The 25940-nt window shown below is 36.8% G+C and overlaps 1 protein-coding gene across 5 annotated transcripts in view; it reads right to left on the reverse strand.

Annotated features, from left to right (window-relative positions):
- Positions 1-25940, reverse strand: part of LOC129359407 (F-BAR and double SH3 domains protein 2-like) — a 55528-nt gene that overhangs the window by 14216 nt on the left and 15372 nt on the right. For 3 of the 5 annotated variants that reach the window (XM_055029017.1, XM_055029019.1, XM_055029016.1), the window contains exons 3-13: positions 23970-24015; positions 16143-16222; positions 15510-15654; positions 15213-15346; positions 14553-14607; positions 13991-14119; positions 10659-10781; positions 8831-8926; positions 7099-7173; positions 3329-3445; positions 3118-3222 (exon numbers count right to left, since the gene is read on the reverse strand). In XM_055029017.1, the coding sequence (XP_054884992.1) occupies positions 3118-3222; positions 3329-3445; positions 7099-7173; positions 8831-8926; positions 10659-10781; positions 13991-14119; positions 14553-14607; positions 15213-15346; positions 15510-15654; positions 16143-16222; positions 23970-24015 (1105 nt within the window). The remainder of the gene's footprint in view (positions 1-3117; positions 3223-3328; positions 3446-7098; positions 7174-8830; positions 8927-10658; positions 10782-13990; positions 14120-14552; positions 14608-15212; positions 15347-15509; positions 15655-16142; positions 16223-23969; positions 24016-25940) is intronic. The other 2 variants (XM_055029020.1, XM_055029018.1) reach the window with 1 other exon arrangement.

Consider the following 25940-nt stretch of genomic DNA (forward strand, 5'->3'; position numbering starts at 1 on the left):
TATTTCAGTTTATGCTTAATTACTTTCTGTTTTGGTAGTGTTCTCCCTGAGTGGAAACTGTGAATTAATTTTACCTCAAAAGTGATACATTTGTCCCATCTTGTGCCCTTTATAAGCGGTCGTTCTTGCCAGTTTCTTTTAATGCGCTGTGAACACTGAGAGCTCTAAATGACATAATGCGATGATGCAGTGATCACAGCCAGCTGAGTGATCGCTAATTTTAACATGCAGGAGGTTCTTCCATCTTTTATCCTTTCTCCTCAGTTTTAGTTTCGCTCACCTGTTTTTTTTTTTTTTATTATTATTTTTATCAATTTACTCTTTTGTTTCCAGCTTCTTTCCTCTCCCTCTAATGCTGACAGAGAAGACGGATAGTTGATAGTCTAATAGCGCAGGGGACTTAAGTCAGACTTGCTTACTTTAATCAATGGAGACATGCTCTACTGAAGTGTATTACTTTTTTCTATTACCAGCAATGAATACTAGTTGAAAAAGACCATACTTAGCTCACTCTACTAGACCCCAAAGATACAATATTGATAGAAAAAGTTGAAACATCGTCTCTTACAATGCCTTATGCTGCTGCTTTACAGAGCAATCAGGAGTGCGTCATTAGCATAGCTCAATAGAAGCAGCTAACAGTGGGAGTGATTGCTGGTGAGCAGGCGGCTTCAAGTCAGACAATCAGTCTGACTGAGGAGCATTAATCGATACAATCATCACTGAAAGAAAGTGAAAAACTGGATGGAACGATAGACCAGGAGAGAATGCCTGCAGGAGAAAAATGCAGCTGAAGACAATACATGGTAACAAACAGGGACATCGGGACAGAGGACTGTAAATGTGGGCAGAATTCAGCTGAATTCCAAATCTGAAGGGAAAACGTCAAACGACATAAATGTTCAGATACACTAACCTATGAAATGGAAGCTTTTTGTGACCAATGCCTAATGTACATAGGCACTGTTTTTTTTTTTTAAAGTAGCTCTTTAACTTCAGATGGAGAGGTGTACTTGATCAAAATGACAAAATATCGGTGTCATTCTTTCGTAACTGTGCTCATGTCTCTCATCCAATCGGCATAAATCTAATAATGGAAATAAGCACCAAATATGTCTACAAATCATCAATGTCCAGCTTTTTTAGACACCATTCAAACCACTCTGAAGCAAATACCATGACAAAAACAAGCCCGAAAATAGAAACATGTGAGAAGGCTCGTGTGAAGCAGCGGTGCCTATAAAACAATATAATTGAATTAATGTATTCTGTGTTCTGAATTTATGTAAAAGATGTCTGTCTCTCAAAATATGAAAGAGGAGAAAATTCAAATAAAAAAAAATGATATCCAGTTTTCTAATTTCCATACCTGTCCAGATTTTTCAGTATTGTGAATTCAAATGAAAGCCAGCAGTCCTGCCCAAAAAAATTGGTCAAATACCCAACCAGAATTATGACTGAAGCTCATTTGTTAGCTATGGCAGAGGTGCAAGATAGAGGCTGCATGCATATATTAAAGCCTATATTTATCATTTTCATAATGTGAAACTTGTGCACCCACTGAATTCCACTGACGCTACATGGTGTAGGAACATTTCACCCGAAGAAAAATTATTGAAAAAAAATCCATTAAAGCCCCAAATTAGTAGACGATAACTGTCCACGATGAGAGCATGTAATCCTCTGACTGAAACAGTATGTCTGTATGTTTCTAACAAAGAGCTAACACCAACACTAGAAGAACATTTGAGATTAATACTTGACCTCAGAAGAAGGAGGGGTGGTCAAATCAGCGTCTAGATTATGCCTTAATTGAATCTAAGTAATATCTTTTGTTCTGCCTTTATAATTAAAAACTCAGAACTCTGTGATTAGCTCATCGGTATGAAATGAGCACATCAATTATTTAGCGACTTATTCATGGGAGAAATGATCGCCTGCAAGAGCAAAAGAGCTAAAATTCAACTTTAGACAGGGGAAAGAAGGGCGTAATGAAGGGTATATGAACAAATTGTGGAACTTTATAATAAATAGGTTCCAAAAGTAACAGCTGGACAAGGTCACTAATACAACACTGCCTCTAAATGATCATTTATACACCAAATTTCTCAAGATACAACTTTTTGCACGGGAGTTGCAATAGAAATTTCGTTGAATCCTGTTCAATGACAATAAATGCTATTCTATTCTATTCTATTCTATTCTAATAAACAAGGGTAACATTAGACCTCATGGTTCATTTTTGCACATGCAAAGAAAGAGGTTGGCGAACAATGGGACCTATAAAGATGAAATAAGGACAAAATTCATACATTTAGACCTTGAAGAGTTGCCAAAAAAACTGATCGAATCTAGTTGAAAAGACAGGAGATGACAGTGTCCTCATTAGCAGTGAGACATGTCTCATCTGTGAGGATTAATGCATAAATAATTGATTCTCCTGCAGAAAGAAAAGATGAGTCAGAGAAAAAGATTGTGACTCTGACTGTTCAGATATGTTCATCTCAGTTCTTTATCTCATGAGGTGATTTGTTTTCACGTTTTAAATTTCTCTAGGTGATCTGAATGTGCAGCAAGAAAATGACATGAATCACAGTTTTGACTTTTGTGTGGGTGATGAGGAGGATTAAACTAAGTGATTAGTCGATTGTTAGAAAGGAAGCCACCATATTTGCATCCATATGGTCAAAGACTAGTTAGCAGGTGGCAGGAACCCTTGAGGAGAATGCTTATATTTGCAATGGGTGCTGGAGAAACAAGACTTATTTGTGAACATCTGCATCATTTAGTATTTCAGCATCAGCATGTAAAGTCAAACAAAAATTTCTAAATACTGTTTTATACTTTATTCTTGACGGTATGTCTCCGTAAGTCATTTAAACTACTGAGGGGAAAGCCCAAAAGGTCAAATCTTCTGTGACAGACCAGCTCAGCATAAATGCTTCTATTGATGCAAAATAAATATGTCAAGTCCTGTTTAGGTGTTTTTGAATTCATCTAATGTAACATGATGTAAAAGTGTCAGGGTAAAGCCATCCAAGTCCAAAAACTGTACACAATATAAAGTTAAAAGACAAATCTGAAAAGCAGGAATTAAATCTCATTGGAGTTACACACCTCAGCTTTCCGCATTATCTCTTTGGTGTCTTCAATCTTCAGCTCCAGATCTAGCCTGCCCTGCTCAGTGGGAGGCAGGCCATGACTTTCACATTCTTCCAGAGACTAAGCAAAAGACATTTGCTTTAGAGGTGTGTGTTTGTGCTTTTTACATCTAAAATAAACTCGGAAGAGTTTAGTAACTTCATTTTTACAACATTTTTGCCCTTACTCGCTTGCAGTGAATAATATTCTTGTGCTCTCTGGCCACTCTGGTTGCCCATTTTCTGGCCTCTTTGTTCAGACTGTGCTCCTCGGTGGTTCCGGACTCCGACTCCAGCTGACGACTCTGGTACAGGCAGCCACACAAAGAAACAAGCATGGGTAAACACACACGCATCCAGCCACAGGCATGTAAACACAGATGAGAACAAAGTCAGGGAAAATAATTAATACTCACTGAACTTTTTCACACTCTATCATATTATAATCCCAAACATCAGTGTATTTCATTGGGATGTTATGTGTGTGCACTTGTGAAGTGGGAAGAAAATTATATACAGTTTTCAAAGTGCCTTACAATCTGAAATGTGTGGCATGCATTTCTATTTAGCCCATATTACATTATACCCACAAAGAAAGTTCAGTAAAGGACAATTATTTTGGCAAGTCAAAATAATTGAAAGCTTTAGGTGATTTTGAAAATTTGCTAATTCTTATCTTCAACATCACAATAATGTATTTCTTTGTGATGGTTGTGATGGTCTACCACAAACAAATACAGCAACTTGATCAGATGTTTCAAATGTCAAGGGATTCTGTATTTTGCACTGCAGAAGCTCAAGGCATGTGAATTATGCTGAGGCTAGTTATTAAGCTGAGGAAAATGTGAGTGTGAATGTTTCCTTCTCGAATAATTAATACACCATGTGCCGCAAAGCTTTGTTGTTATCCTCACAGATCAAATTGTTATTAAAACCACATGTGGAAGACTGACAGTGTGTGAAAAATGCAAGCGTGTGTATTTGTGTGCACAGCAACAAATGAAGAGAGCAGGAGGCGAAGAGAAACAGTCCAGTTCTGTTTATATGCTGCTTTGATCTGTTTTAAACAAATGCAGGAAAATATGTATGCTTAACTACAGCCATCTGTCTCAATGACTTACCATTGATAAAATAAGTAAAACTAAGAGCTTCTTACATTTACAAGCACATCTAAAAAAAATGTGGTATTTATGTGTGAAAAACCAAAAAGAAATGTGAAATACAAACCTCTGAAAGCAAAGAAAAAAAAAAACAAGACAATGCAAACTGATCCTTAGGATGCACAGATATTAATAACTAATCTGTGTTCATAAACCGCATAGGATGGGGTACTCATAATTTGATAATAAATATGCATCATGCTCTTGTACAGAATATTTTAACTGTGTCTTTTCATGCAAGTCATACCTATTAATTAAGTGCTGATTCAGTAACACTGGGGCATTAATCCAGCTAAGTATAGGTGTGAAGCTGAAAGTATTACACAGGAGATTTACAGCTTAATTACATCTGGGCGCTGGTGATTCGAGGGGAGTTAAGGGACCAAAGCAGATCTCTAGATTAAAAACAGTGGCAGTCAGATAAAATGCCCCGGAAAGAGGGTCAGCTAATTTGTTCCTTACCAGTGTGCTGAAATTATTGGGCTAATAACTATAAGCTTTCTGAATGCAGAAAAAAACAAAAAAACATGCTGGTGCATAATATCGTCTTAGCCTAGCTATTGAAGTTAATTTATCTTAATAATTGAAAAGTCCCTCTGACTCTAATCAGTCTAATCAATCACTCTAATTTCAAAAATAGATTTTTTTTATCCTCCTTTGAAAAACGTTTCTCAAATTAAAGGTTGGATTTTTGTGATTTTCGTTCAATGCAAGATTATGCAGCTAAGTCAAAAGAAAGTTGTTTTGAGACATTCCACACATTTGGTGGTGGAGGACACCAACTACTTTGCAGTATGATTCAATCATACTGCAAAGTAGTTGAATCATACTTGAATCATACTGCACTCCCATAAAAAGCTCAGCTGTCATAATAACACTCATTTGGATTAGTGTGTAGAAATAACAGTGGTTAAAGAGATGGCGAGGCACTCAGTTAAACAGTAGTGTGCGTTAATGGGCAGTAATGAATCTGCTGACTCAGGCTTCAATTTAAAAGCGTAAACATTCATCGAAGATTGCTGCTTGTTACATGTCATCCTCTCATTCGGACCATGTGTAGCTACAGTTTTTAATCATATTCTAAGTAAACAGCAGCCCCAAATAGAAAAACCCTAGATTGTGGTTCTGAGTATCTACACCCATTTTTGATTGGAACATTTCGAGCTCACATAGTCTTGTCCTGCTTTCCCAGAAAAAAGGGATCTGTCACCACAGCTGGTGGAGCTGCAGCACTGCCCAGACAAACATAATTTATCATAATGAACAAGACATGCATCACACTTAACTCAGGACATCATCATTTCTATAAGAGCTGTTTTAATGGATTCCTTTTAAAGCAAATGGGGCTTACGACTCCAGTATGTCTGCGGTAGAGTGAGGGTACTTTTATTCTGAGTGTTTTTTTTTGTCTCTACATTGAATAATGCTGCACTAAAACACCAACAAAGACCAGTTTTTGAACTATGTCATCCCCGTAGGAACTTGACTTTTTTGTGCTGAGCACTATATGGCAGCACAGACTGCAGCTCATGTCTTCTGTGTCTGTCTGTAACCTGTTTGAACACGCAACAAGAAATAAATGCCTCCAAAATAAGAACAAACAGTTTTGATTTTTCATTTTCACCATGCTGTTGGAGTTCAATGGAGGTTCGATACAGAGAAAGAACAGAAAGGAATACAAAAACAAAGAAATCTCCATCTTCTTAGAGACATTTTCAGCCTGCATCTTGCAAGAATATGCAAGATGTGCTGCTCCTCTGTATATTTTGTTTGACACATCTGTCAGACTTTTCTTTTCTTATTGAAATAAATATATATCAATAAATGTTACAACCTCTTTTTGTGTGAAACTGATTACAACAGCCTCACACTGTAAACACAGTAAAATGATCACAAGTTTCTGACCTGGTTGTAATCCTGAGTGCTACTAGTTTTTCTCTTGTGCTTCTAAGTAACTAATCCAAAAGGTTTGAGGCAATAAAGACCCTTTAAAGTTGGCTACACTTACACCTTACCAGTGAGCTTTGAGCAGTGGTTCCATCTAAGTTACAAAGAATAGTAGTTGCTGAGTCATAATCATCAATTACAGTTTTACTGCTTAAAATTCTGCCTTTTAAATTTTGCCATGGATGCTTTTCTGCCACTTGAAGCTGCTGAGTAGAAGCAGTGGGAATTTCCACCTGGGGTTTGCCGACATCGAGGACTTCACATTGAAAATGCTTTGAAACCTACGATAAATTAAAATTTATCGTAGAGTAGATTGAAATAGGGTAAATCGAAGTTTCTGAAAAATGAGTGTCAGCACATACGTCCAGGGTTTCATAAGTGGAACTGGTTTCAAGATACTAAATGTCCTTAAGACTACAAACAGCATAATGACAAAGAGGAAAGGGAAGAAAACAATGGCTTTAACACAACTTCATAATTCTCCAACACAGTGCAGGCTTACACAATAAAAAAATAATGCTTCTAAAGTAATTCCATACAAAAATCTTTTACATGGCAACACTAACAGTTCTATCTGTGTTGAAACTTGCAAGATAAGCTACAACACCATCCTTTTTTTCATTCATAGCAAATTAATTTAATTTAATAATTACCTAAGCAGTCAAAATCTGTGCCCAGGAGGAAAATCACTTGAGGCAACAAACTAAGCTTTCAGTAAAGTTTTAGTTAACTACTACATGTTGAATACTTGTTCAAGTACATACAGACCACAGTAGTAAGATATAATGACAGTGGTATGGATGGTTTGTGTCAGGAATGAGGATGGGAATGCTAGCAGCTGATAAAACTACCTGTGCCAGGGTCATTCTCATGGCACTGACGGGCGACGGCTCAATGTCCACCAGCTGCTGCACCGAGCTCAGAGTCTGCAGCACGCTCCCACAAAGAGGCACACACATGGACAGGAGGCATCCATACACGCACACACACAAGAGCAGCAGCAGTGAAAGCACACAGAGTCAGGGAGGGATTAATCAGGAAGAAAATAGATCAGGGTACAAGTGTTAGAAAATGTTGAAAAACTGGGAAATACATGGCAGGATTAGAACATTGTTATGCAGAAATACAGCTGCTTGACAAAATGTTCATACCTGTTGAACTTGTTAGCTTTTTTTTAATATTACAACCACAAGCATAAATGTTTTTTTATTGGAATTTTATTTGATTGATTAAAGTGGCCCGTAATTAAGTAGAAGAAGGAAAATGATGTATGACTTAAGGGCAAATGGCATTGCTGGAATAAACTTTGGTAGAGGCTGTAAAAGACTTAAGCCTGGGACAAAAATTCAGCTTCCAACAGGAGCAAAGCCAAAAACATGCAGTCAGAGGTACAATGCATTGGTTCAGATCAAAGCATATTCATGTGTTTGAGTTCCCCAGTCAAAATCTGGACTGCATCTCAATAGGGAATTTGCACCAAGATTTGTAAACTCATCTTCACAGATGTGCTTTTGCAACGAGAAATGGGTGATAATTTTAGTCTCCAGATGTCCAAAGTTGGCAAAGCCACAACCAACAACAACAACAAAAAAATCAGAGGTCAGTTTGCATTTTAAGGCTTTCTCATCAAAGTATTTAAGGGGGATGATTACAATCTCAAACCACAAACTTGAAATGTTTATTTTAAGTAACATATGTCATTTTTCTTCTACTTCCCAATTACACACTTTACTGTTGAACCATCACACAAAATTCTAATAAAATACAATAAAGTTTGTGGTCGTAATGGTAAAAAATGTAAAACAAAAATGCCAGGAGTTATAAATAATTTGGGATGGTAGTGAAGAAAGAGTTTACACAAAGACTAAAAAAACAGTCAGAAGAGGCACGAAAAGTAGATGAGAAACAAGGGAGCACAAAGTGACTCATACAGAAGAGAAATGGACTTTGGAACTGTACCACAGTGGAATTAGGAACTTTGTCCACAGAAACATTTTTCATTGTAGCCATAAAATACATAACAAGATCCCAAAGGAGTGAAACAGCACAGCTCTGGATGATTTATTCACAAAGCCTCTGATTATTGTACAAAATTCTTAAACATTTTTAACACCCAACAAGCAGTTGAATTTAAAAGATTTTTAGCATAAATATATGTAAGAAAAAGATTAAAGAACAAATAAGATAAGCTCCCAGTGGACAAACAGTATTTAATATTAAACTTAGAACAAAGAGGCGATTCATGTTTTCATCCAGTTGTCACCAAACACAATTTAGTATAAAAGAGTGCACAAGTGAGACTGATCAGAGTTGCTTCTCAGTCTCTTTTGTATTAATGCAGTTCTCCATGATCATCAGTGTACAGAAAAAAATGTGATACTGCAGATCAGATATGCCACATCTGGCAAATGAGGAAGCTGATGTCATGTCAAGCGTCTGAGAGGGAGTCACAATTTGTTGTTTTACACAATATAGAGTTACTGTCCTGCTGCAAACTGGTTCATAAACAAACAATAAAAGAGCATCGCTTAATGTGTACAGGTATTAATGCATCATCAGTGCGTACAGCTTTGGGACTCTCACCATGTCGTATTCGCTGGCCTGGAACTGGAAGTCGTGCGCCTTATGAAACACAGGGTTTTCTTGCATGAACAACTGCTGGTTGAACTCCTGTATTATCTGAGAAAGAAACAAGAGCAGACTATTAATGCTTTCATTTTGACTGTGCTGCAGTCGAATGGAACTTCAGGAACTCTAAACTAACTCCAGCTGCTGATTTCTGGGGAGAGAGGAAACACCACACCTTTTTATTCAAGATCACACAAGGTAAGTGCTTCAAAATTATACTTCAAGTCTGAGCTGGACGTTTTTGACCATCACCTCAGTGGCATTCAACAAATGGAGCATCTGTTGGATTTTATGCAAAAGGTTTTGAATGTAGATGTCAAAGCTTTTTATAAGCTTTTCATTTCTGTTTGATTAGTAAAGAAAGCATCCAGATAAGACTTCTTACTATTTGCAAGACTTTTTTCCACTTGTTCTTATCTTAATATTTGTGCATATATTATTAATATTAGTGTATAAATAGCCAGCATGCACAGTTAGGGAGAACATTTCTGGAAAAGGTTTTTTAGGAGGTAAATTTTCAGAGAAAAAAATGGTGTTTTGTGTGAAAGAAAGGCTCAACAAACAACAAGATATGTGTTTTCAAAAATAATATTACCTGTGTGAGCAAGACTACTGAGTTTGACTCCTTAAACCATGTGACTGTAACACGAGTAGTTTCTCGTTTGTCCTTTAAATACTGAGAACTCTGGAAGTTGGTTTTGCAGGTGGGGACACATCATTGAGCTAATACTGTGACAAATAATAATGGAAAGCTTTGGATGCCAAATCACTACATATGCCTCTAGGTTGTCTTTGGATATCTGTTGGACGCATTTAAATTGGAGACCAAAGTAGGAACATTTTGGTCTCCAACACACAAAACACACACAGTGCAGTGTTTTGCTTTCACACTGTATTCTGTCAAATCAACAAAACTCTTTGAAAAACCTGTTCAAAGGTTTGGTGGTGCTGCATCAAGAACCCCTGAAGGAAACAACATGAAACCTCTGAAAAAGACATGAGTACAATTTCCTTCTTCACAAAACGTAAACAAAACGGAGTGGCGTCAGATTTTAGCTGTAGTGGGATTTCTCTTTTCTCTTTCATCGTACCTCTCGTGCAAGATTATCGCTTTTGTTTGGATGCATTTACCCAGAATGCCCTGTGCCGTAGTCCGGTTTTGTATTTTATTGCCTTTTATAGCGAATTTCTGGTCTGCTTGCATCCTCATATGCATTCAAACCGTGCCGAATCCACTTCATCCGAACCAATACCTAGATTTTTAGATGGCCCAGATTTGCTTTTTTTTCTCCTGCATCTAAGTTCAATTGTACATTCACCTCCTCAAACAAATCGTACCTTCTAGGCAAGTGATTAAAGCCAACTAAACTGAATGCACCCTTTAAGTAATTCCACTGCGAAATTATTTTTAGGAGGAAAATCCTCCATTTGCCAAATTAGGCAGAAAAGGTTGCAAATCTACTATAAAGACCACCTTAGTGGGAAGGTAAAACGTTTTTAGATAGACTATGAACCAAGTAGGGTAAACATTTTTTATTTGTTGAAAATTTGCAGCAGCCATCACCCAGTTTATCCTCCTCTGCAGTTCCTATGTTGAGTGAACATCACGAGGCAGAAGGTGATGTTTGAAAACATCACATTTAAATCCAACCACTCCTACTGAATTTCACAGACATTTACAGAGTTTGCATTCAAATAAACTGATAAAAGATTTTATAAACCACGACCCTTTTAATCTCCGTTCCTTCATCCTAAAATGAACTTCTAAACTAATTTGACTCACCCTGGAAGATTTTTCTAAGAGGAACTGGAAGGTGCTGTGAGTGGCCTGCGAGGCCTCCAGCTCAGTGCGGCACAAAGCCACCAGGTAGTCCTTCACATGCTCATAGATTCTCCCATCCAAGGCCTGGAGGACAGACAAAGAAAAATATAACAGGGTTACACTGAGAAGAGTGTTAGTTGAGTATAATTTCACAATATTTTGTATCACATACTTAGCAATGAAAAGTAAGTATTGTTTCTTTGTGATAACAATGCTTTTTGGCAGTTAACCGTGTACCCTCGAAAAGCCTGTTTATTTTCTTGTGTTGCATTTGAAAGAAAGAAGACTATAAGTAAGAAAGAAAACGAAGCAGCTGTTTTCACTCATTGTTTTGGTTCAACCAAACAAGTAGAAGTTTGGATGAACCGGCAGGAGGACATTTTAATGAGGTATGAGGCGCAAGTGATCAGCCAAGAAGAAGGCCACACTGCCAAATACACAAATCAGCCAGTGGGAAAAAGAAAAGACTGAAGCTTATGGAGAGAAGAGGGGAGCAACTGAGGAGGCATTAACAGCATTATTTGGTGAGAGAAAACAAAATGAAGAGTGAAATAGTTTTTCTAGGAGATGTGTGGTGTTCACACAGCTGCAGAGGAAGGTAAGAGAGTTCAACAACAGAATGACCACACACTAACTCACACTTCAGCTTTCAAATATTCTGGCACAAATAAACGAATCTGGCCAAATGTCTTGCCAAATTCCATCAGACGCCTGAGTCTTCAAAGAAAAATACAAAAATATTTGATTTGACCTGTTTGAAATTATGATGTCCAAACTATTTAATTTTCCCTTTTATTTCACTTGGTGTTTCTGATATCCTTACAGAGCACTCTGGGAAGTTGCTGTACAAAATTAAAAGCACCCACATGTTTTCACACACATGCACACACACCACAGCGTCATAAAACAATAGGATATTGACAAGGAAATTATGTCATCAAGGGTGGGCAGTTGGCTGACTTCACTCTGCTTGTTCCCGCATCAGTCTGGCCATTTCCTTCTTGCCCTTTCTTCCTGTCCTCCCCTCCTCTTTTTAGCCATTTATGGTAGTGCTGAAACAAATTGAGTCAGCTTCCAGAAAAAGCTCAGACCCGGCACAGCTGCCAGTTGGACGGTGTGTGTGTGTTTTTAGGCGAGTGACTGCATTGGCCCGAACAAAGCAGAGCACACAGGAGAGCAGAGGTGCAAAAAGTAACTATTGGCACCAGCTTCGACCAGGAGATGGAGACGTGGAGCTGCTCCTGACCTCTTACTACAGCTGTTGCATCAACAAGGACAACAGTGTTTATATTTATGCTGCAGCCAGATGCCACAACAGTCACTCAGGAGAATATTTAAATCTAAACAATTTAAAAAAAAAAACTATGCTGGTTTTCTCATATGTCTTGTACCTAAAACACTTGTTTTTAGTCATATGTGAAATAAATTGATAGTTTATGTAGTTTTGTTTTGTTGAAGAAACCATTTCAGCTTTAAGAGATTTTTGTTCTAATTAAGTCAATAACAACCTCCCTCTCTCATGATATAGTGCCTTGCAAAAGTGGTGATTTAAAATAAAAATGTAGTTCATAAAAAAATAGTAGCAGACCGTGTTATAGGGGTTTTGTCCTGTTGGAAGGTAAACCTCGGCTTCAGTTTCAAATATTTTGTAGCTTTAAACAGTTTTTTTTGTTTGTTTTTTTTTCCAGGATGGGACAGTATAGAGGACATTGTTTTGTTCAATAATGTTCTCTAATAAACCTGAGAATGTTCAAAAAACATTTTGATTTTATGCTGATGCAAAATTATACGAGACTAAATGGGGCTGAATACAAAAGCAAAGAATTGTTACATTTTTATTTTAAACAATTTGAAAAACAGGCATCATTTTTCTTTTACATATTTATGTTGGTCTATCATAAAATTCCACTAAAACACAGTGAAGTTAGTGGTTGTAATGTGACAAGATACACAAAACTCTGCAAGCCACTGCAAAAGTTCAAGAATCTAAAAGCATATGCTGTCAGGCTTTACTGCACAAAGTAATAAAAGAAAGCTGAGGTAATGGCTATGTCAGTTTGGTACCATTTTTCAAAATTACATTTATTACAGAATTCCATGTGACATTGTCTGACCTCCACAACTAAAAGAAGAAAACTAAGCAGAGAATAGGAACAGCTTTCTTCCTCCAAGCAGTGTCCCCCTATTCTCATATATTTGTGTACATCCATACTTCCCTGCAGTTCTGTCCTTCTGTTGCAGTGAACTGAGGATCTATTATTTAGGGAGGCCTCCAAGTGGAGATGCTCACACTGTACATGCCTGAGGGCCAGTGTGTCAGAGACAAACTTAAGCAAGGCTGAAAGCTAGAAATAGGTTCTCAGAAATGTTCAGTTATTTCTCGAGTCACTTTATTAGTCATGTAAATTGAATGTTTGTTCAGAAACGAGCAGGAAGAAAATGTCTCAGTGAGTGTAACTGGTTTAAAGGACCTAAATTCACTACTAAGAGTTCAATTAACTACTCGTTAATAAACTACCAAAACCTAAGATTATGGGTTAGTCGTTTTTCTTTTTGTATTTTTTTGCAGTTATGCTCACATGAACATTCTCATTTTTAACCAACCATTGCTGTAACAATAGTGGGAATCAAAATCCCTTACACAGCTTCTTTTTTATTTATTTATTTATTTTCTACTCAGATATGAATTTCAAATCATAACACCCTGGAAGACTGCAACTCTCTTTAGAGCCTCAAAAACAGTGATATCATCACTTTTTTAGGCACATGTTTTTTCCTTTCAGCATATTTTCTTCATATTGGTTTCTGGCATTTTGCAGATGTACATTGAAGATGCTTTCCTAAAAAAATAACAATGTCCAATTTGAGCTTGGAACCTGGAAAGGTTTCCTCTCTGCTGAATAGAGTGTAAGCCAAATGTCTGCTTACATTTTGCTTACATTTAACCCAAATGTAAGCCTAAAGTCAGCAGTAGAAATGTTGATATAGCAAAACAAACTTGACTCTTTTGTTGTTGGATTTATTTTCATTTGGATTTTTCTTACTCCACTCATCAGTCTATGGATAGGTATTATTTCGATTATATCACTCAGTTTTGTGCCTAAAAACAAATCTATTTAGGTCAAAAAACCTTGTTGAACAAATCTTTACCTACTTGTATAATTTTATCAACTTTTAGTTTAAAAAAAAAACATCACACTCAAACATGCACACTCTCCATTTCAAAATGTTTGGTCAGACTCAAGCAATCATATTAATTGAAATGGTTAATAACTTCATCTTTAGGTATGTACCTGTATGCAGTGCAGCAGGTCTGTGTGATAGTAGCGGTCATGATGGGCGTTTGCAGCAGCTAGCGTTAGCAGGTAGTCATTCCTGGCCTGTGTCGCTTTGGAGTTACAATCACTTCTCTTTGCTTTCAACTGCAGTTAAAAAAAAGAATGTTACAAATTTTTGTGATTTGCTTTTTTTGTTGTTGTTGTTGCACTAAAATGTTTTAAATCCCCAAACAAACTTCAATATTTGCTGAACAGAAATAGCTATGAAAACCAACCTGCAGAGTGTGAAAGCAACTTCTGCCGACACACCAGTGCTATTAATGTTCGCAGTAACTTAACATAGCTCAAGAGGAATTTTGACCAACTCTTCTTTGCTGAATCATTTTAATTATTAATATTTAATTTTAATTTAGCAACATTGGAGAGTTTTCAGTCAGAAATATTTGAATGTAAATTTTTTGTTTCACAAAGAAGCAAAGTTAGATATGATAAGATATCTAAGGTATTAAATCATGTCTGTCTCAAGTGGGTGGGGCATTGGGGAAAGGCAATAACTTTCATAGTGAGACCCTCTTACCTTTACACTTGCCTTCTGTAAACTAATTCTTGATTGAAAAAGTCCAAGTTTGGACCTGAAAGAACAAAATAAGACAGATAAGAAGAACATATTTTTCTACACATTAATATTGTATATTAACGGTGAAATATAGAGACTTCTGTGATAAAATCATTGAGTATTTAGGTTTTTATCCATCTGTTTCCACCTTTTATAATGTCAGTCCTACACTTTCATCTGATCTTTGCACTTTGAAGTATAAAGATTGTGCCTGTGAAATTCCAGTTTCTCATCATCACCCTTTCTTAAAAGCGTTTCCGTTGCCTCTGGCTTTCTACTATGTAATAAAGAACAGATCATCCAATCGATGCGAGCGCTAGCCAGAGCTGAGAACTCAGTGAAGTGAAAATGTCACCATAGCTACTGCTACCAAGAAGTGGCAGAAAAGCAACACTCATCAGCACCAAGTCAAAATCTGGAACTAATTGTGAGATGGCAAAGCCTCAGATGCTATTCTGCTCAGTTGGCTTTGCAATAAAAAATCCTGTTAGGCTCAAAAGGCAAGAAAAATAAAAGATATGTGCATCATACACTGTGAGTCATCCTTGATTTTTTTTTTTTTTTTTTTACAGAAGCTCTCCTGATACTCCTGTTTTGTATGCAGCGCCTTCCTAAACTTACTTGGCCTCTATGTCGGCTTTTTCTCGTACGGCGTGCGCAACCTGCTCGCAGTCATAGTATTTCTTCTTGGCTTTCGCCAACTCCTTCACCGACTCCTGCAGCTCTGCCTGAATGCCACTCAACTGATCAATGGTCTGTGAGGAACAAGCAGAGAGAAAGTTGAGCTGCCAAAGAAAGAGCTTAATCATTATAATCATTATGATTAAGCTCTTTCTTAATCATGTTAAGAAAAAGCTTAATACGATTTAAGAGTAAAGGAGAACAAAGTTTGACTCGCACTTCTACACATTGACTCACCTTCTTGAGCTGCTGTTCCTTATAGAGCCTAACGGTCTTGGCAGGTTCTGATATTTGACTCTTGTAGTTGTCACATACATTCAGTCTCGACTGGCTCACCTGAACAGTTCCCTCCAAGTAGGCTCTCCAAACAGCATACACATTCCTGGTTGGAGAAATAAAACAGAGTGTACACTTCCAAGAGCCTTTTACATTAGGAGGATCTGATTTGGCACAATGTGAAGGTTTGGTATCGTAAACTACGTAAAATATTTTTGAGATAATTCAGATGTTACTCAAAAAACTGAGTTGTATATATTTTGTTGTTTTTCTGTGCTGTGTTGGAGACCTGACAGGTATGTTCATCTAACAGAGCTTAGATTAGGTTTTCAGCTGAACAGAGAAGATGAATGAGCAGCTATTTTCAAAGTAAATTGTAGGACATACGAATGTATTTTCTGCTTTTGACACAGTAAAGATCTAAGTATTTTTGTCAGAGATTTGATTTTAGCTCTATTTTAGATCAAAATTTGGCATCATTCAGATATTGTAAAATTGTCTAAATAACTCAGTTTAACGTGAGTAAAAGAAAAGGATACTCTGTGCTTATGTGAATCCAGTTTCTTGTATGGAACAAAATACAGGCAAACCCACCTATAATCTGTTCTCTGGTCATCGGGGCTGATTCCAGGCCAGTCTCTCTTTAGGTACTGACTTGCTAATTTCTGCAGAGCCTGAAAGCACAAGCACAACAAGAAGGAACTTCATAAAAAGCAGGATAACATAATACCTTTCTAATAATTCAGAGAGAAGATTACACTTGATGCAATTACAAATACAAGTAATGAAATTAAGTGATACAGAGCAGTCAATGATGTATATAAAAAAAGGTCAGGTCTCAAGTTTGCTCATGGAGAGGTAGGTCTATTTTCAGCTGATGAACTAAAATGCAGATTTGAAAAAAAAAAAAAAAAAAAAAATATATATATATATATATATATATATATATATATATATATATATATATATATATATATATATATATATATATATATACTGTCTAATAATGTATAAAGCATATAATAATATAATAATATAGAATAATATATAATATAGAGGCTATCCAAGTGAGGACATACTGAATCCAATATGTTTGGAGACATAGGCTAGATTACAAAACATCTGGCTGACAACCACTTACATCTGACATGTGAGAAACACGACAACACAAATTAAAATGACCTTTTTTTCCCTGAAACAGGTAGTGTATATACCTTAAATACATTGTATTTGGCAATGTTTACACAAGCAAATAAAAAAAAGTGCTTTTCTTCAACAATAGTTTTTATGATGACTTTAGTGATAGACATTAGCTTAACCTACTGATGGCAGGCTGAGTTGATAATAATGGAATGAGGTGAATATTGACCTCCTTGACAAACTCATTACCATGTCAGACACAAAAAAAATACTGTTGGCCGTTTAAACTCATCTCAACCTAACTCTGACTAGATCAACTAAACAGAATGGATGGAGTAAGCTGAATATTTCTGCTTCAGATTTAAAGTGTTTTTTTGTTTTTTTTAATTAAATGGTGCACTGGGTCAAATCTGTGTCAGCACAACTGAACCTATCATAAGCACCTGTCTGTGCGAGCAGAAACTTTATGGCAGGAAGAGAGGCAAGCTCACATCTTGCAGACTGGGTCAGTGTGTCAGCACAGTGACATAGACACACTGCACTTGCATCTCTGTGTGTATCTGTATGTGGCTGTGCAAAACACTCATTCATAAAGAAGTCATTAACTAACTGGGAAGAGCAAAGCCCAACAACCCAAACCAGGCAAAGGCAGCCTAAGAGAGAAGTTACACCCCAACAGACATGCTCCATTCTTCAGATTTGCATGTAAATCAGGTCTCAGTTCTCATTTAGAAATAGACCCCCCTCTTTCTCAGTAGTTATTTTATGGTCTGTCTGAACAATGATGTTTCTCAAAGGCAAATTTATCAGGTGGTATACTGGGGCTCCCTTCCTCCACATTATCTGTGCAAAATTGCTTTCTGGGTATTGTCCCTCTTCTCTCTTTCGCTGTGAAACAATGATTAGGGTTTCTGTAGCAACACATATTTCAAATCTTCACCTTTTATGTCTTGGCACTTAGATTTTTTGCTACGAGTACTTGTAGCAAATTAAATTTAAAAATTTAAATATTTAAAACATGAAACAGAACAACAACTTCAACTGTCAGTGTCAGACTGCATCTTGAACTGTGGACTGCGCTTTAATGATGACTCCTTTTAGATAGAAAACGTCTTGCCTTAGAGTTTGCTTTGACAAGCAACACAGAGGTGATCAGTGCCAAAGAGAAGTGTTACACAAACAGAATTAAGACACGTACAAAACAAAATCCCATTGCACAAAAACTGCTCTGTCCTGTGCATGAGGAAACATGTTTGCTTTAAGAATAGTCACCCTTTCTTCCTCTCTGACCGTGAAGGGAAGGGTGGAGTGGGTGGGAACAGTGGTGATGAAAGTTTCACAGACTGTGAGTAAGTTTGTTAAAGTGAGTCTGAAGAACTAGAAAATTTTAAGTCCTTCCGTCTCGATGGACATGTATTTGAATGAGTTATACCAATGTACGAATAGAAGCATATCCAAGAAGTGCTGGAAAATTATGTTCACCCCTAATACCTTTTCAAACACACATCCAGGCCTGATCAATGTCAGACCTGTAGACTTGAGAATCAATTTCTTTTTTTTTCTCGATACTGTGAGAAGAAATCCAAATGAAGCACAGAAGAGAAAAGAATCAGGCCACAGGAAAGTCTCTGCAATGTATTGCACATTTTTAAAAGTATGTCCACAAGCCAAAACGTCACAAAGCAGTAGCATTGTGGTCTCCGTTTACTTCTTTGTCAGACTCAGTCACTGACCTCCTCTGTGTGCCATCTCAGAATCTCTTTGTAGCCAGCAGGCACCGTAAGTCCTATGGTGACAGACTTGTTATCTACTGTAAGTGAGAGCAAAGAGTGAAAATCTGGCCAAAGACAGACTGCTGACAGCCTGAACGTTTAATAACTTAGTGCTTGTTCATTCTCCCACATCTGCCTCTCATTTGCTATGTCTCCTTTCATTTTCAGTCTCTTTCTATAAGACTTCCTCATATCTTTTATATTTTTTTTATCCAGATGGCCATTTTTCTTAGCTCTACTTTCTCACGCACTTTTTAAAAATGCTTTTTTCGCTTTCTTTCATCCTCCTTTTCTCTGTCATCACCTGACAGCCACTTGAATGGCATGTTCTTATGGCAACACCTCAGTCCTTCCTATGCGTCCAAGCTGAGGTACAAACAACTCTTTTTTTTTTTCTTTCTTTTTTTAATAAACTCAGAGTTAAACAATGTTACAAAGTTACAGCACATCCTGTTTTGTGGTCACGGTGGTAAACATGGTGCTCTGACAGCAGGATGTCCGGACTGGACAAGTGTGTGTGCGTGTGTGTGTGTGTGTGTGTGTGTGTGTGTGTGTGTGTGTGTGTGTGTGTGTGTGTGTGTGTGTGTGTGTGTGTGTGTGTGTGTGTGTGTGCGTGCGTGCGTGCGTGCGTGCATGTGTGTGTGTGTGTGTGTGTTGTGTGTGCCAAAGAGAGAAGTTGATGGATAAAGGAAAAGAAAACAAAAGAGGAGTTTGAGGTTGATCATAAAATATTATGAGCAGTTACATCCTGTAATAATTGTAATTTTTCTTTACACATAAAACTTTTTTATTCCAAATTTTTCACAGCTACTTAATTGCTGGCTTTCGTTCAGTACTGCAAGGGGGAGGCTACAACGACTGTTGCTGGTAGTAGGGTGACATTAGGTTACTCGCAAAACATACAAAAAAATTTTTTAGCTTTTCCCCCCTTTTTATTTTACATACATGGAAAATGAATCTTATAGGGGGAAGTAGGCACTTTTATCTATTTCTATATGGGAGTTTCAAATATTGGGAATGGCATTAACTTTGATGAGATTTGTTTAAGTCATTTTTAAATAAATTTTGTCAATTGTTTTACTTGGGCACAAAAAATTCTGTCTTACAGATTTCCATAAAAATATGCATTAACAATAGAAACTTTTGCAACTAAAAGCCTGTTTATGAGTAAATAAAAGATAAGAAAAATCAGCCGGTGTGTGAATGGCTTCACCAAGTACAAAATACCAAAATTCTCTTGTCTCCTATAGGAGTCGCATATTAGCTGGAAAAGTTTATAAAATTATCTAGTTAATTTGATAAATAACATTATTAACTTCATCCTGACAATAATGAACACAGCCTGAGGAATTGTCTGAGGTTTACTTAGTTACACACCAGCCAAAAACAATCTGTAGAAATGCTGGAGGGAAACAAATTTTTGTTGAGGTGTGAACAAAATACAGTAAATAAAATTTTCCAAAATACATTAAATGGGTCATTTTTTACAGTGTGTATTAAACAAAGTAGAAGCTATGTCAAAAAGAATAAAATTCTTTAAAACAACATCTTTTCCAGGAACACACTAAACTTGAGAGCTTTTTTTTTCTCTCCACATAAGTGGATAAAAAAGAAAACAGTCTTCTAGATTGAAATAGATTACGCTATTGCTGAAGCATTCAGTTTTACTCTGTGCAGTTTACATAATTAGTGAAAAAGTTTTTGTTGCTTTTTTTATTTCCCATTTGGCTAATGAACAATCTCAAGTCACCTTGATACTTCTACATTGTGTTTGCTCTCACTGCTCCGCTCACTGCGCTCTGTCTCAGTCCCTACCTGGCGTCTCTGATTTCTACCTGATATTAGTGTGGCTTTCTGTTCCACCATTTCACTTCCTCAACTTCCTCTTCAATCAACAAACTTGATTTTCTTCCTGTCTGCACTTTTCTGCTCCTGCAGCCGTGTGTTGGTTTCGTTCGACCCTGACCTCTTCATCTGCTGATTAAGAGCTGAAGTAAAGTCACTGTTGATGGAGGAGAGTGTGAATGGAAAAGGACTCACACAGAGTGAGAGATGGGAGATGATTAGTTTAGGAAAAGACGGCACTCTCAGGCTTTATGGCGGGTATTTCTAGAGAAGGGTATGAGTTCATAAAGCTGCAACAACGCTACAATTTAAAAAATAAAAAAATTTATATAAATAAATATGAAGTTAGCTTTTTGCATGTGTTTACCGGGGTGACATTTAACATTTTTTAACTGTTAATGTTATTTATTTATTAATATTGCTAGAGAAACAAAATCTCAGCTCAGTACAAACTGTGATGAACTATATATTAAAAAAACAGAGAAAAGATAAAAATGGATAATTGTGGGGGTTTTTTTGTGTTTCTTTTTTTTTTTTGCTGCAAATGCATTGTTTACTACAAAGGGATAGTGTATACTAGAAGAATAAAATAATAAAATATTTTTGTTATTTAAATAATTAATTGAATGACTTGTTTGTTTACAAGTTCTTTTGCATTTCTGATAGTGCATAAATTAAGTTAAACCGAATAAGTTAAAAATCGGAAGAATATGACCACTCTTTTTCATCCAGTTAATCGATTAATAGGTCAGAATAGAATAATAATAAAATAATCAGTTACTCAAACAATTGTGAGTTGCAACCCTAATTATGATATGTTAAACAATAATAACCAGCAAAAGTCGATAATGATAGTGTTCAAATATATAGATTTGATATATAGATTCTTATTGCAAAAGTGGACAAAACAGGCCAATTTTCTTTCTGCAAATGGGCTGAAATTAAACTTTTTAATAAAATGACAACAACCCATCCATCTATCCAAGTTTTATACCCACTCAACAGCAGGGGAAGGGAGAAAGCACACACTGATCAAACTATGCAAGACGGCATAATTTCAAAATTATGCCGTCTGGATGTTTGCATTAACTTTAACTATAAAGAACATGTGCAGAGCAAGTGAGAGAAAAGATACAGAAAAGGTAGAAGAGATGCCAAAAATTATAACACTTATATAGGACAAAAATATAGAAAGTTACAGAAAAAAAAAAAGAAAAACTGTTTTCCTGGAAAACATTCACTATAAATAAGCATTCCACTTCTTACCATGCATAAAAACCTTGCAGACCTTACATAACTCAACTCCCCCATCATATTAATTCTGATCTATGTCACGGCGTGTCTGCAGAGGAACGGAGTAACAGAGCAGCAGCCACAGAAAGCGGGCCGCTGCTCTGTGTTGGGCTGAACAGTGATGTGTGACCTCAGCTTGAAACTATTCCTGTAATGTCGATGTTGTAGGAGGGGAAACACGAGACAAGCAGCTAACTCTTACATGCAAAACACACACACACACACAAACACACACAGGACATGGATCCCTTAATTAGCTGCTGGTAATTGCAGTCGACTCTCTCACAGGGAGACGCCTGCTTTGACAAACTTAAGGGAGAGGTTAAATGATCACGTCGTCACTTTTGTGGTCCTGTTATCTTGATTGAACATGTCATGCTTTCATCTTTTTAAGCATCTTTAAATTCCTCTAAATGTTTTCCCCCTTCTTCACTGGAATGTGTCTGTGGGAAAAAGCAACAAAAGGCAAAAGATACGCTTGGAGCAAAAGTACAATTTCTGATGACAGGAGAGGGTAAATCAGCCTATTTATTTTAAGGATTTCCTTCATAAAATCTTTTTGGTTTCTTAAAGTCCATTGTTCTCAGACATTCCCACACAAATACACACCTACAATTAGCAGGACCTCTATTGTCCTACTGATTAGAGGGCTTGTTGCTAGGCAGCCTCCATCCCTAAGGTGGAGCAGACAGTGCTGAAGAAGAGCATCCCGAGGCGGGTGATGGGCAAGGCAATGTGGGAGATAATGAGCGTCTGAATTCTGTCAGTGTGACCACAGGAAGCCAAATCATTCAAGAACCATGCAAATGAGAACACACACAACACACACACACACCCATGCACAAGAGTATTCTGCCCTTACAGTGCTCCTTTCTGCCACCCCCTTTATTTGTGTCTGTAATGAAACTGGTGATAAAAAAAATATAATAATTATAATAATTTTGTCACATTACAGCCAGATAATGTTGCGGTTTCACTTATTACACCAAGATACAGTGGTGCATAACTGGCAAGTGGAAGACTTACCAGTTATATGTTGCCAGTTACAAGTTTTTAAATTAAAAAATAGATAAGGTGTGGTTTTTCATTTTGTATTCAACTTCCTTCACTGTGGTTGCCAAAAATAAAACCAATCATTTTCAGAAGTCACCCAATTAACTTCAGAAATCCACATCTTTAGTTGAGAAACTTGTTTTCATTATATATCTGACTTATGGGAGAGAAGTGAGAAATCCATTGTTGAAATAAAGTCATAAGAAGGCTGGTAGAAAATTCTCTGGTCAAATTGACTGCACATAAACACTTTGGTGTATATACAAAATTATATGTGAATGGAAAATTAACAACCTAAACATACAATCTTCACAGAGAAGTATATTTGAGGCAGCGTGATACTGTGAGGATGCTTTTCTTCAAAATGGGACCAGAAAGCTAGTGAGAGTTTATGAAGCTAAACACAGGGAAAACCTACTAGGGGTGGACAAAAGACCTGAAATTGGGACGAAGGTTTTCCTTCTACCAAAACAGCAATCTAAACATGGAAATCCTTTAACCGGTTACGTGTTGGGCGCCAACATTGAGCCTACAAGCAGCAAAATAAGTAAGAAACAGATGAGTTGTCTTTGGAAAGTTTGGAAAGTTCAGGGCTCCCATTAGTCGTTATCGTGAGTTAAAATTTTCACAAAAGTAAAATGTTCGCTTTGTGGCACATCTGTATCTTATTTTGAAGGGATATGTAAACGTTACCATAGCAGAGTAAGAGAGCGTTGGACAGTGGTCGAGATGAAATGAGAGGAGTGGAGTTTGTGAGTTTTAGTTCTGGTTCACACGCCGCGATTACAGGATTGTTGGCCGATTTTCCAAACTTCTGTGACCACAGAGCCAATAAAAGTTCAACAGGTTCGATTGGTTCCTGTATCCAGCGACACTGCAGGAGCAACACACCACACACGAACCGATTCCACTCATGAACATCCCGATTCCAGAAGAAAATCCAGTAAAACCCCCAACATACCATACGCATATAAAAATGACCTTTACATATAATAATAATAAACATTTTTACAAAATAGTGGGTGTGCGCCCATAAATCCGCCCCATCTTCCATAATTTTGGAAGATCGTGATCGGCCAGTACTTCCTCATCCACTGATCTTATCGGCCAAAATCGGGATCAGCAGATCGGGCTTTGAATAGATTGGTAATGTGTGGTCATCTAGAAAACTGCAATCGGAGCACCCCTACAAAATAGCAATATCTTCCGATAGTAATGATATGGTGCTAAACATAATCTGACAAGTGATGGTCACAGCCCACATGATTTATTAACAGCAATAGGTGTTTCTACTGAAGAGGAGTCCTGCCAGTCTTACCTGTGCATAGTCCCTCTCCAGCTGTCCTTTCTTCAAACTGTAGCTCCTGCAGACAGAAAGACAGATTTTTTAAGCAACTGGCTACAAACAAATGAACAAAAACTGAAAGCCAATTGGGTGAATGCTGAAACACTCATTTCCCACCATAGCTTTAAAAACCTTAATGTGCAGAAACATTGGTCTCAAGAAAGAAATTACTAGTGTATTTTCACAACTTCAAACATTTCAACATAATGTTTTAAGCAGATCTGAACACATTGTTCTAAAAATAACTACAACATCTCTGACCCACAAAAAGAAAAGCACTAACCCCTGCTCTCATGCCCTCCCTGTTACAAACAACATCCTGGGATCAGAGACGATGGACGCCCTTATCAAAGCTCAGGAATGTTCACCATGAGAAGCACAACATTTCAGTGTGATTGCACATAAAGATAAAAATAACAGTTAACTATTTCTGTATAAAAAGAGCAGATTAACTGCTAAAACCATTCCTCTGCACACTAACAAAAATATCCCTTTTCAAATGAATTATAGCTGCCACTCAGCCCCAGTGCATTAAAAAAAAAAGGATTTGAAAGTCTCATCACATTTGTTTCACATGGCTTCCTGAAGTATGTGCAGCATATCTCATGATTCTCATCAGTGTGTTCAATCATCTTCTCAGCCTAGAGTTTTCCTGACTTGCTGATGCAAAGTCAGAGCAAGAGTCTTTTTCCAAACCTGTTGATCTGTCCAGGCAGGTCAGACACTGACTACACGTGTGCACTTCACATAAGCAATCCTTTTTGACTTCAATAGAATTGCTGTAATGCCTTCACATATGAAAAAAAATATCTGTGATGAAACCTGGCAGTTTACATGTCAAGAGCTTTAAACAGCAGTACCACAACAGCAGTAGAATGCCACATATTTTCTGAAATGTATTTGTATATTTAAGTTTGGTATGATGCTGATCATCAACTTTCCTGGTGATGTCGCACAAACACAGACAGAATGAAACTATTGAGAAATGCAAATGCAAAATATTATCATATAAACAGAACCCAAGAGTACTTGATCAAAGTTTTTTTCTGACTTATTTAAGCCAAAAAAACTGGAGTAAATCACAGGTTGTTTGGAAGCAATAGGATAAGGGTTAACTGAAAAATATTTGTTTTTCTGCAAAAGTCGAGATCTTAAACAATAATAAATGTGACAACAGCTGTTTTCACATGTAAATGTACAGAGAGAAGAAACAAAACCGTTGGCTTTTTTGTTTATCACATGCAGACATGAGCAATTTCCCAATCTACCTGAAAATATGTCTTAAAATCACTTCTTTCTTAAAATTGTAAAAATTAAATTATTTGAGAAACTAATATATTTTATACAAAGCATAAAAAAGTAAAAGAAAGCCCTACTCAATACATTCACAAATTGAATGACTCATGTTCTATATGTTGTATGCCAGGGGTGTCCAAACTTTTTGCAAAGGGGGCCAGATTTGGTGTGTTAAAAATATAGGGGGCCAACCTTGGCGGACGTTCTTTACATATAACAGCAATTAATTTAAATACATTTCAGCGAGCTGTTGTGTGTTTCACATTTGCTTTTTTATTTTAATTTCAGCCATCTTAAGCATATGTTTTGGTTCATTTGAAACATACATATCAAAATTCAATTGACATTGAAAATTGAAATTAAATATTCATTTAACTTCACTTTTTTAACACTAACTTTTTTGTAACAGTTGAAGAGAAGTAATTGTACTCTTGGGTGCAAATTACATTTGAAACATAAAAAAAATCTCAAAATGGGAGTTTAATATTTACAGAATTTTTAAACACAATAACAGAGAAATTGTCATATCAACAAGTGCAGGGCTCATTTAAAATATGACAGTAACTATAAATGTTGATTAGCACACCCTCTCTGGCTCGACCCGGGGACAGGACGCTGCGCACTAGTGAAACGGTGAAAGGTTTGCAA

This window comes from Poeciliopsis prolifica, unplaced genomic scaffold, assembly GCF_027474105.1.
Source record: "Poeciliopsis prolifica strain line A6 unplaced genomic scaffold, Auburn_PproV2 SCAFFOLD004, whole genome shotgun sequence".
Lineage (NCBI taxonomy): Eukaryota > Metazoa > Chordata > Actinopteri > Cyprinodontiformes > Poeciliidae > Poeciliopsis > Poeciliopsis prolifica.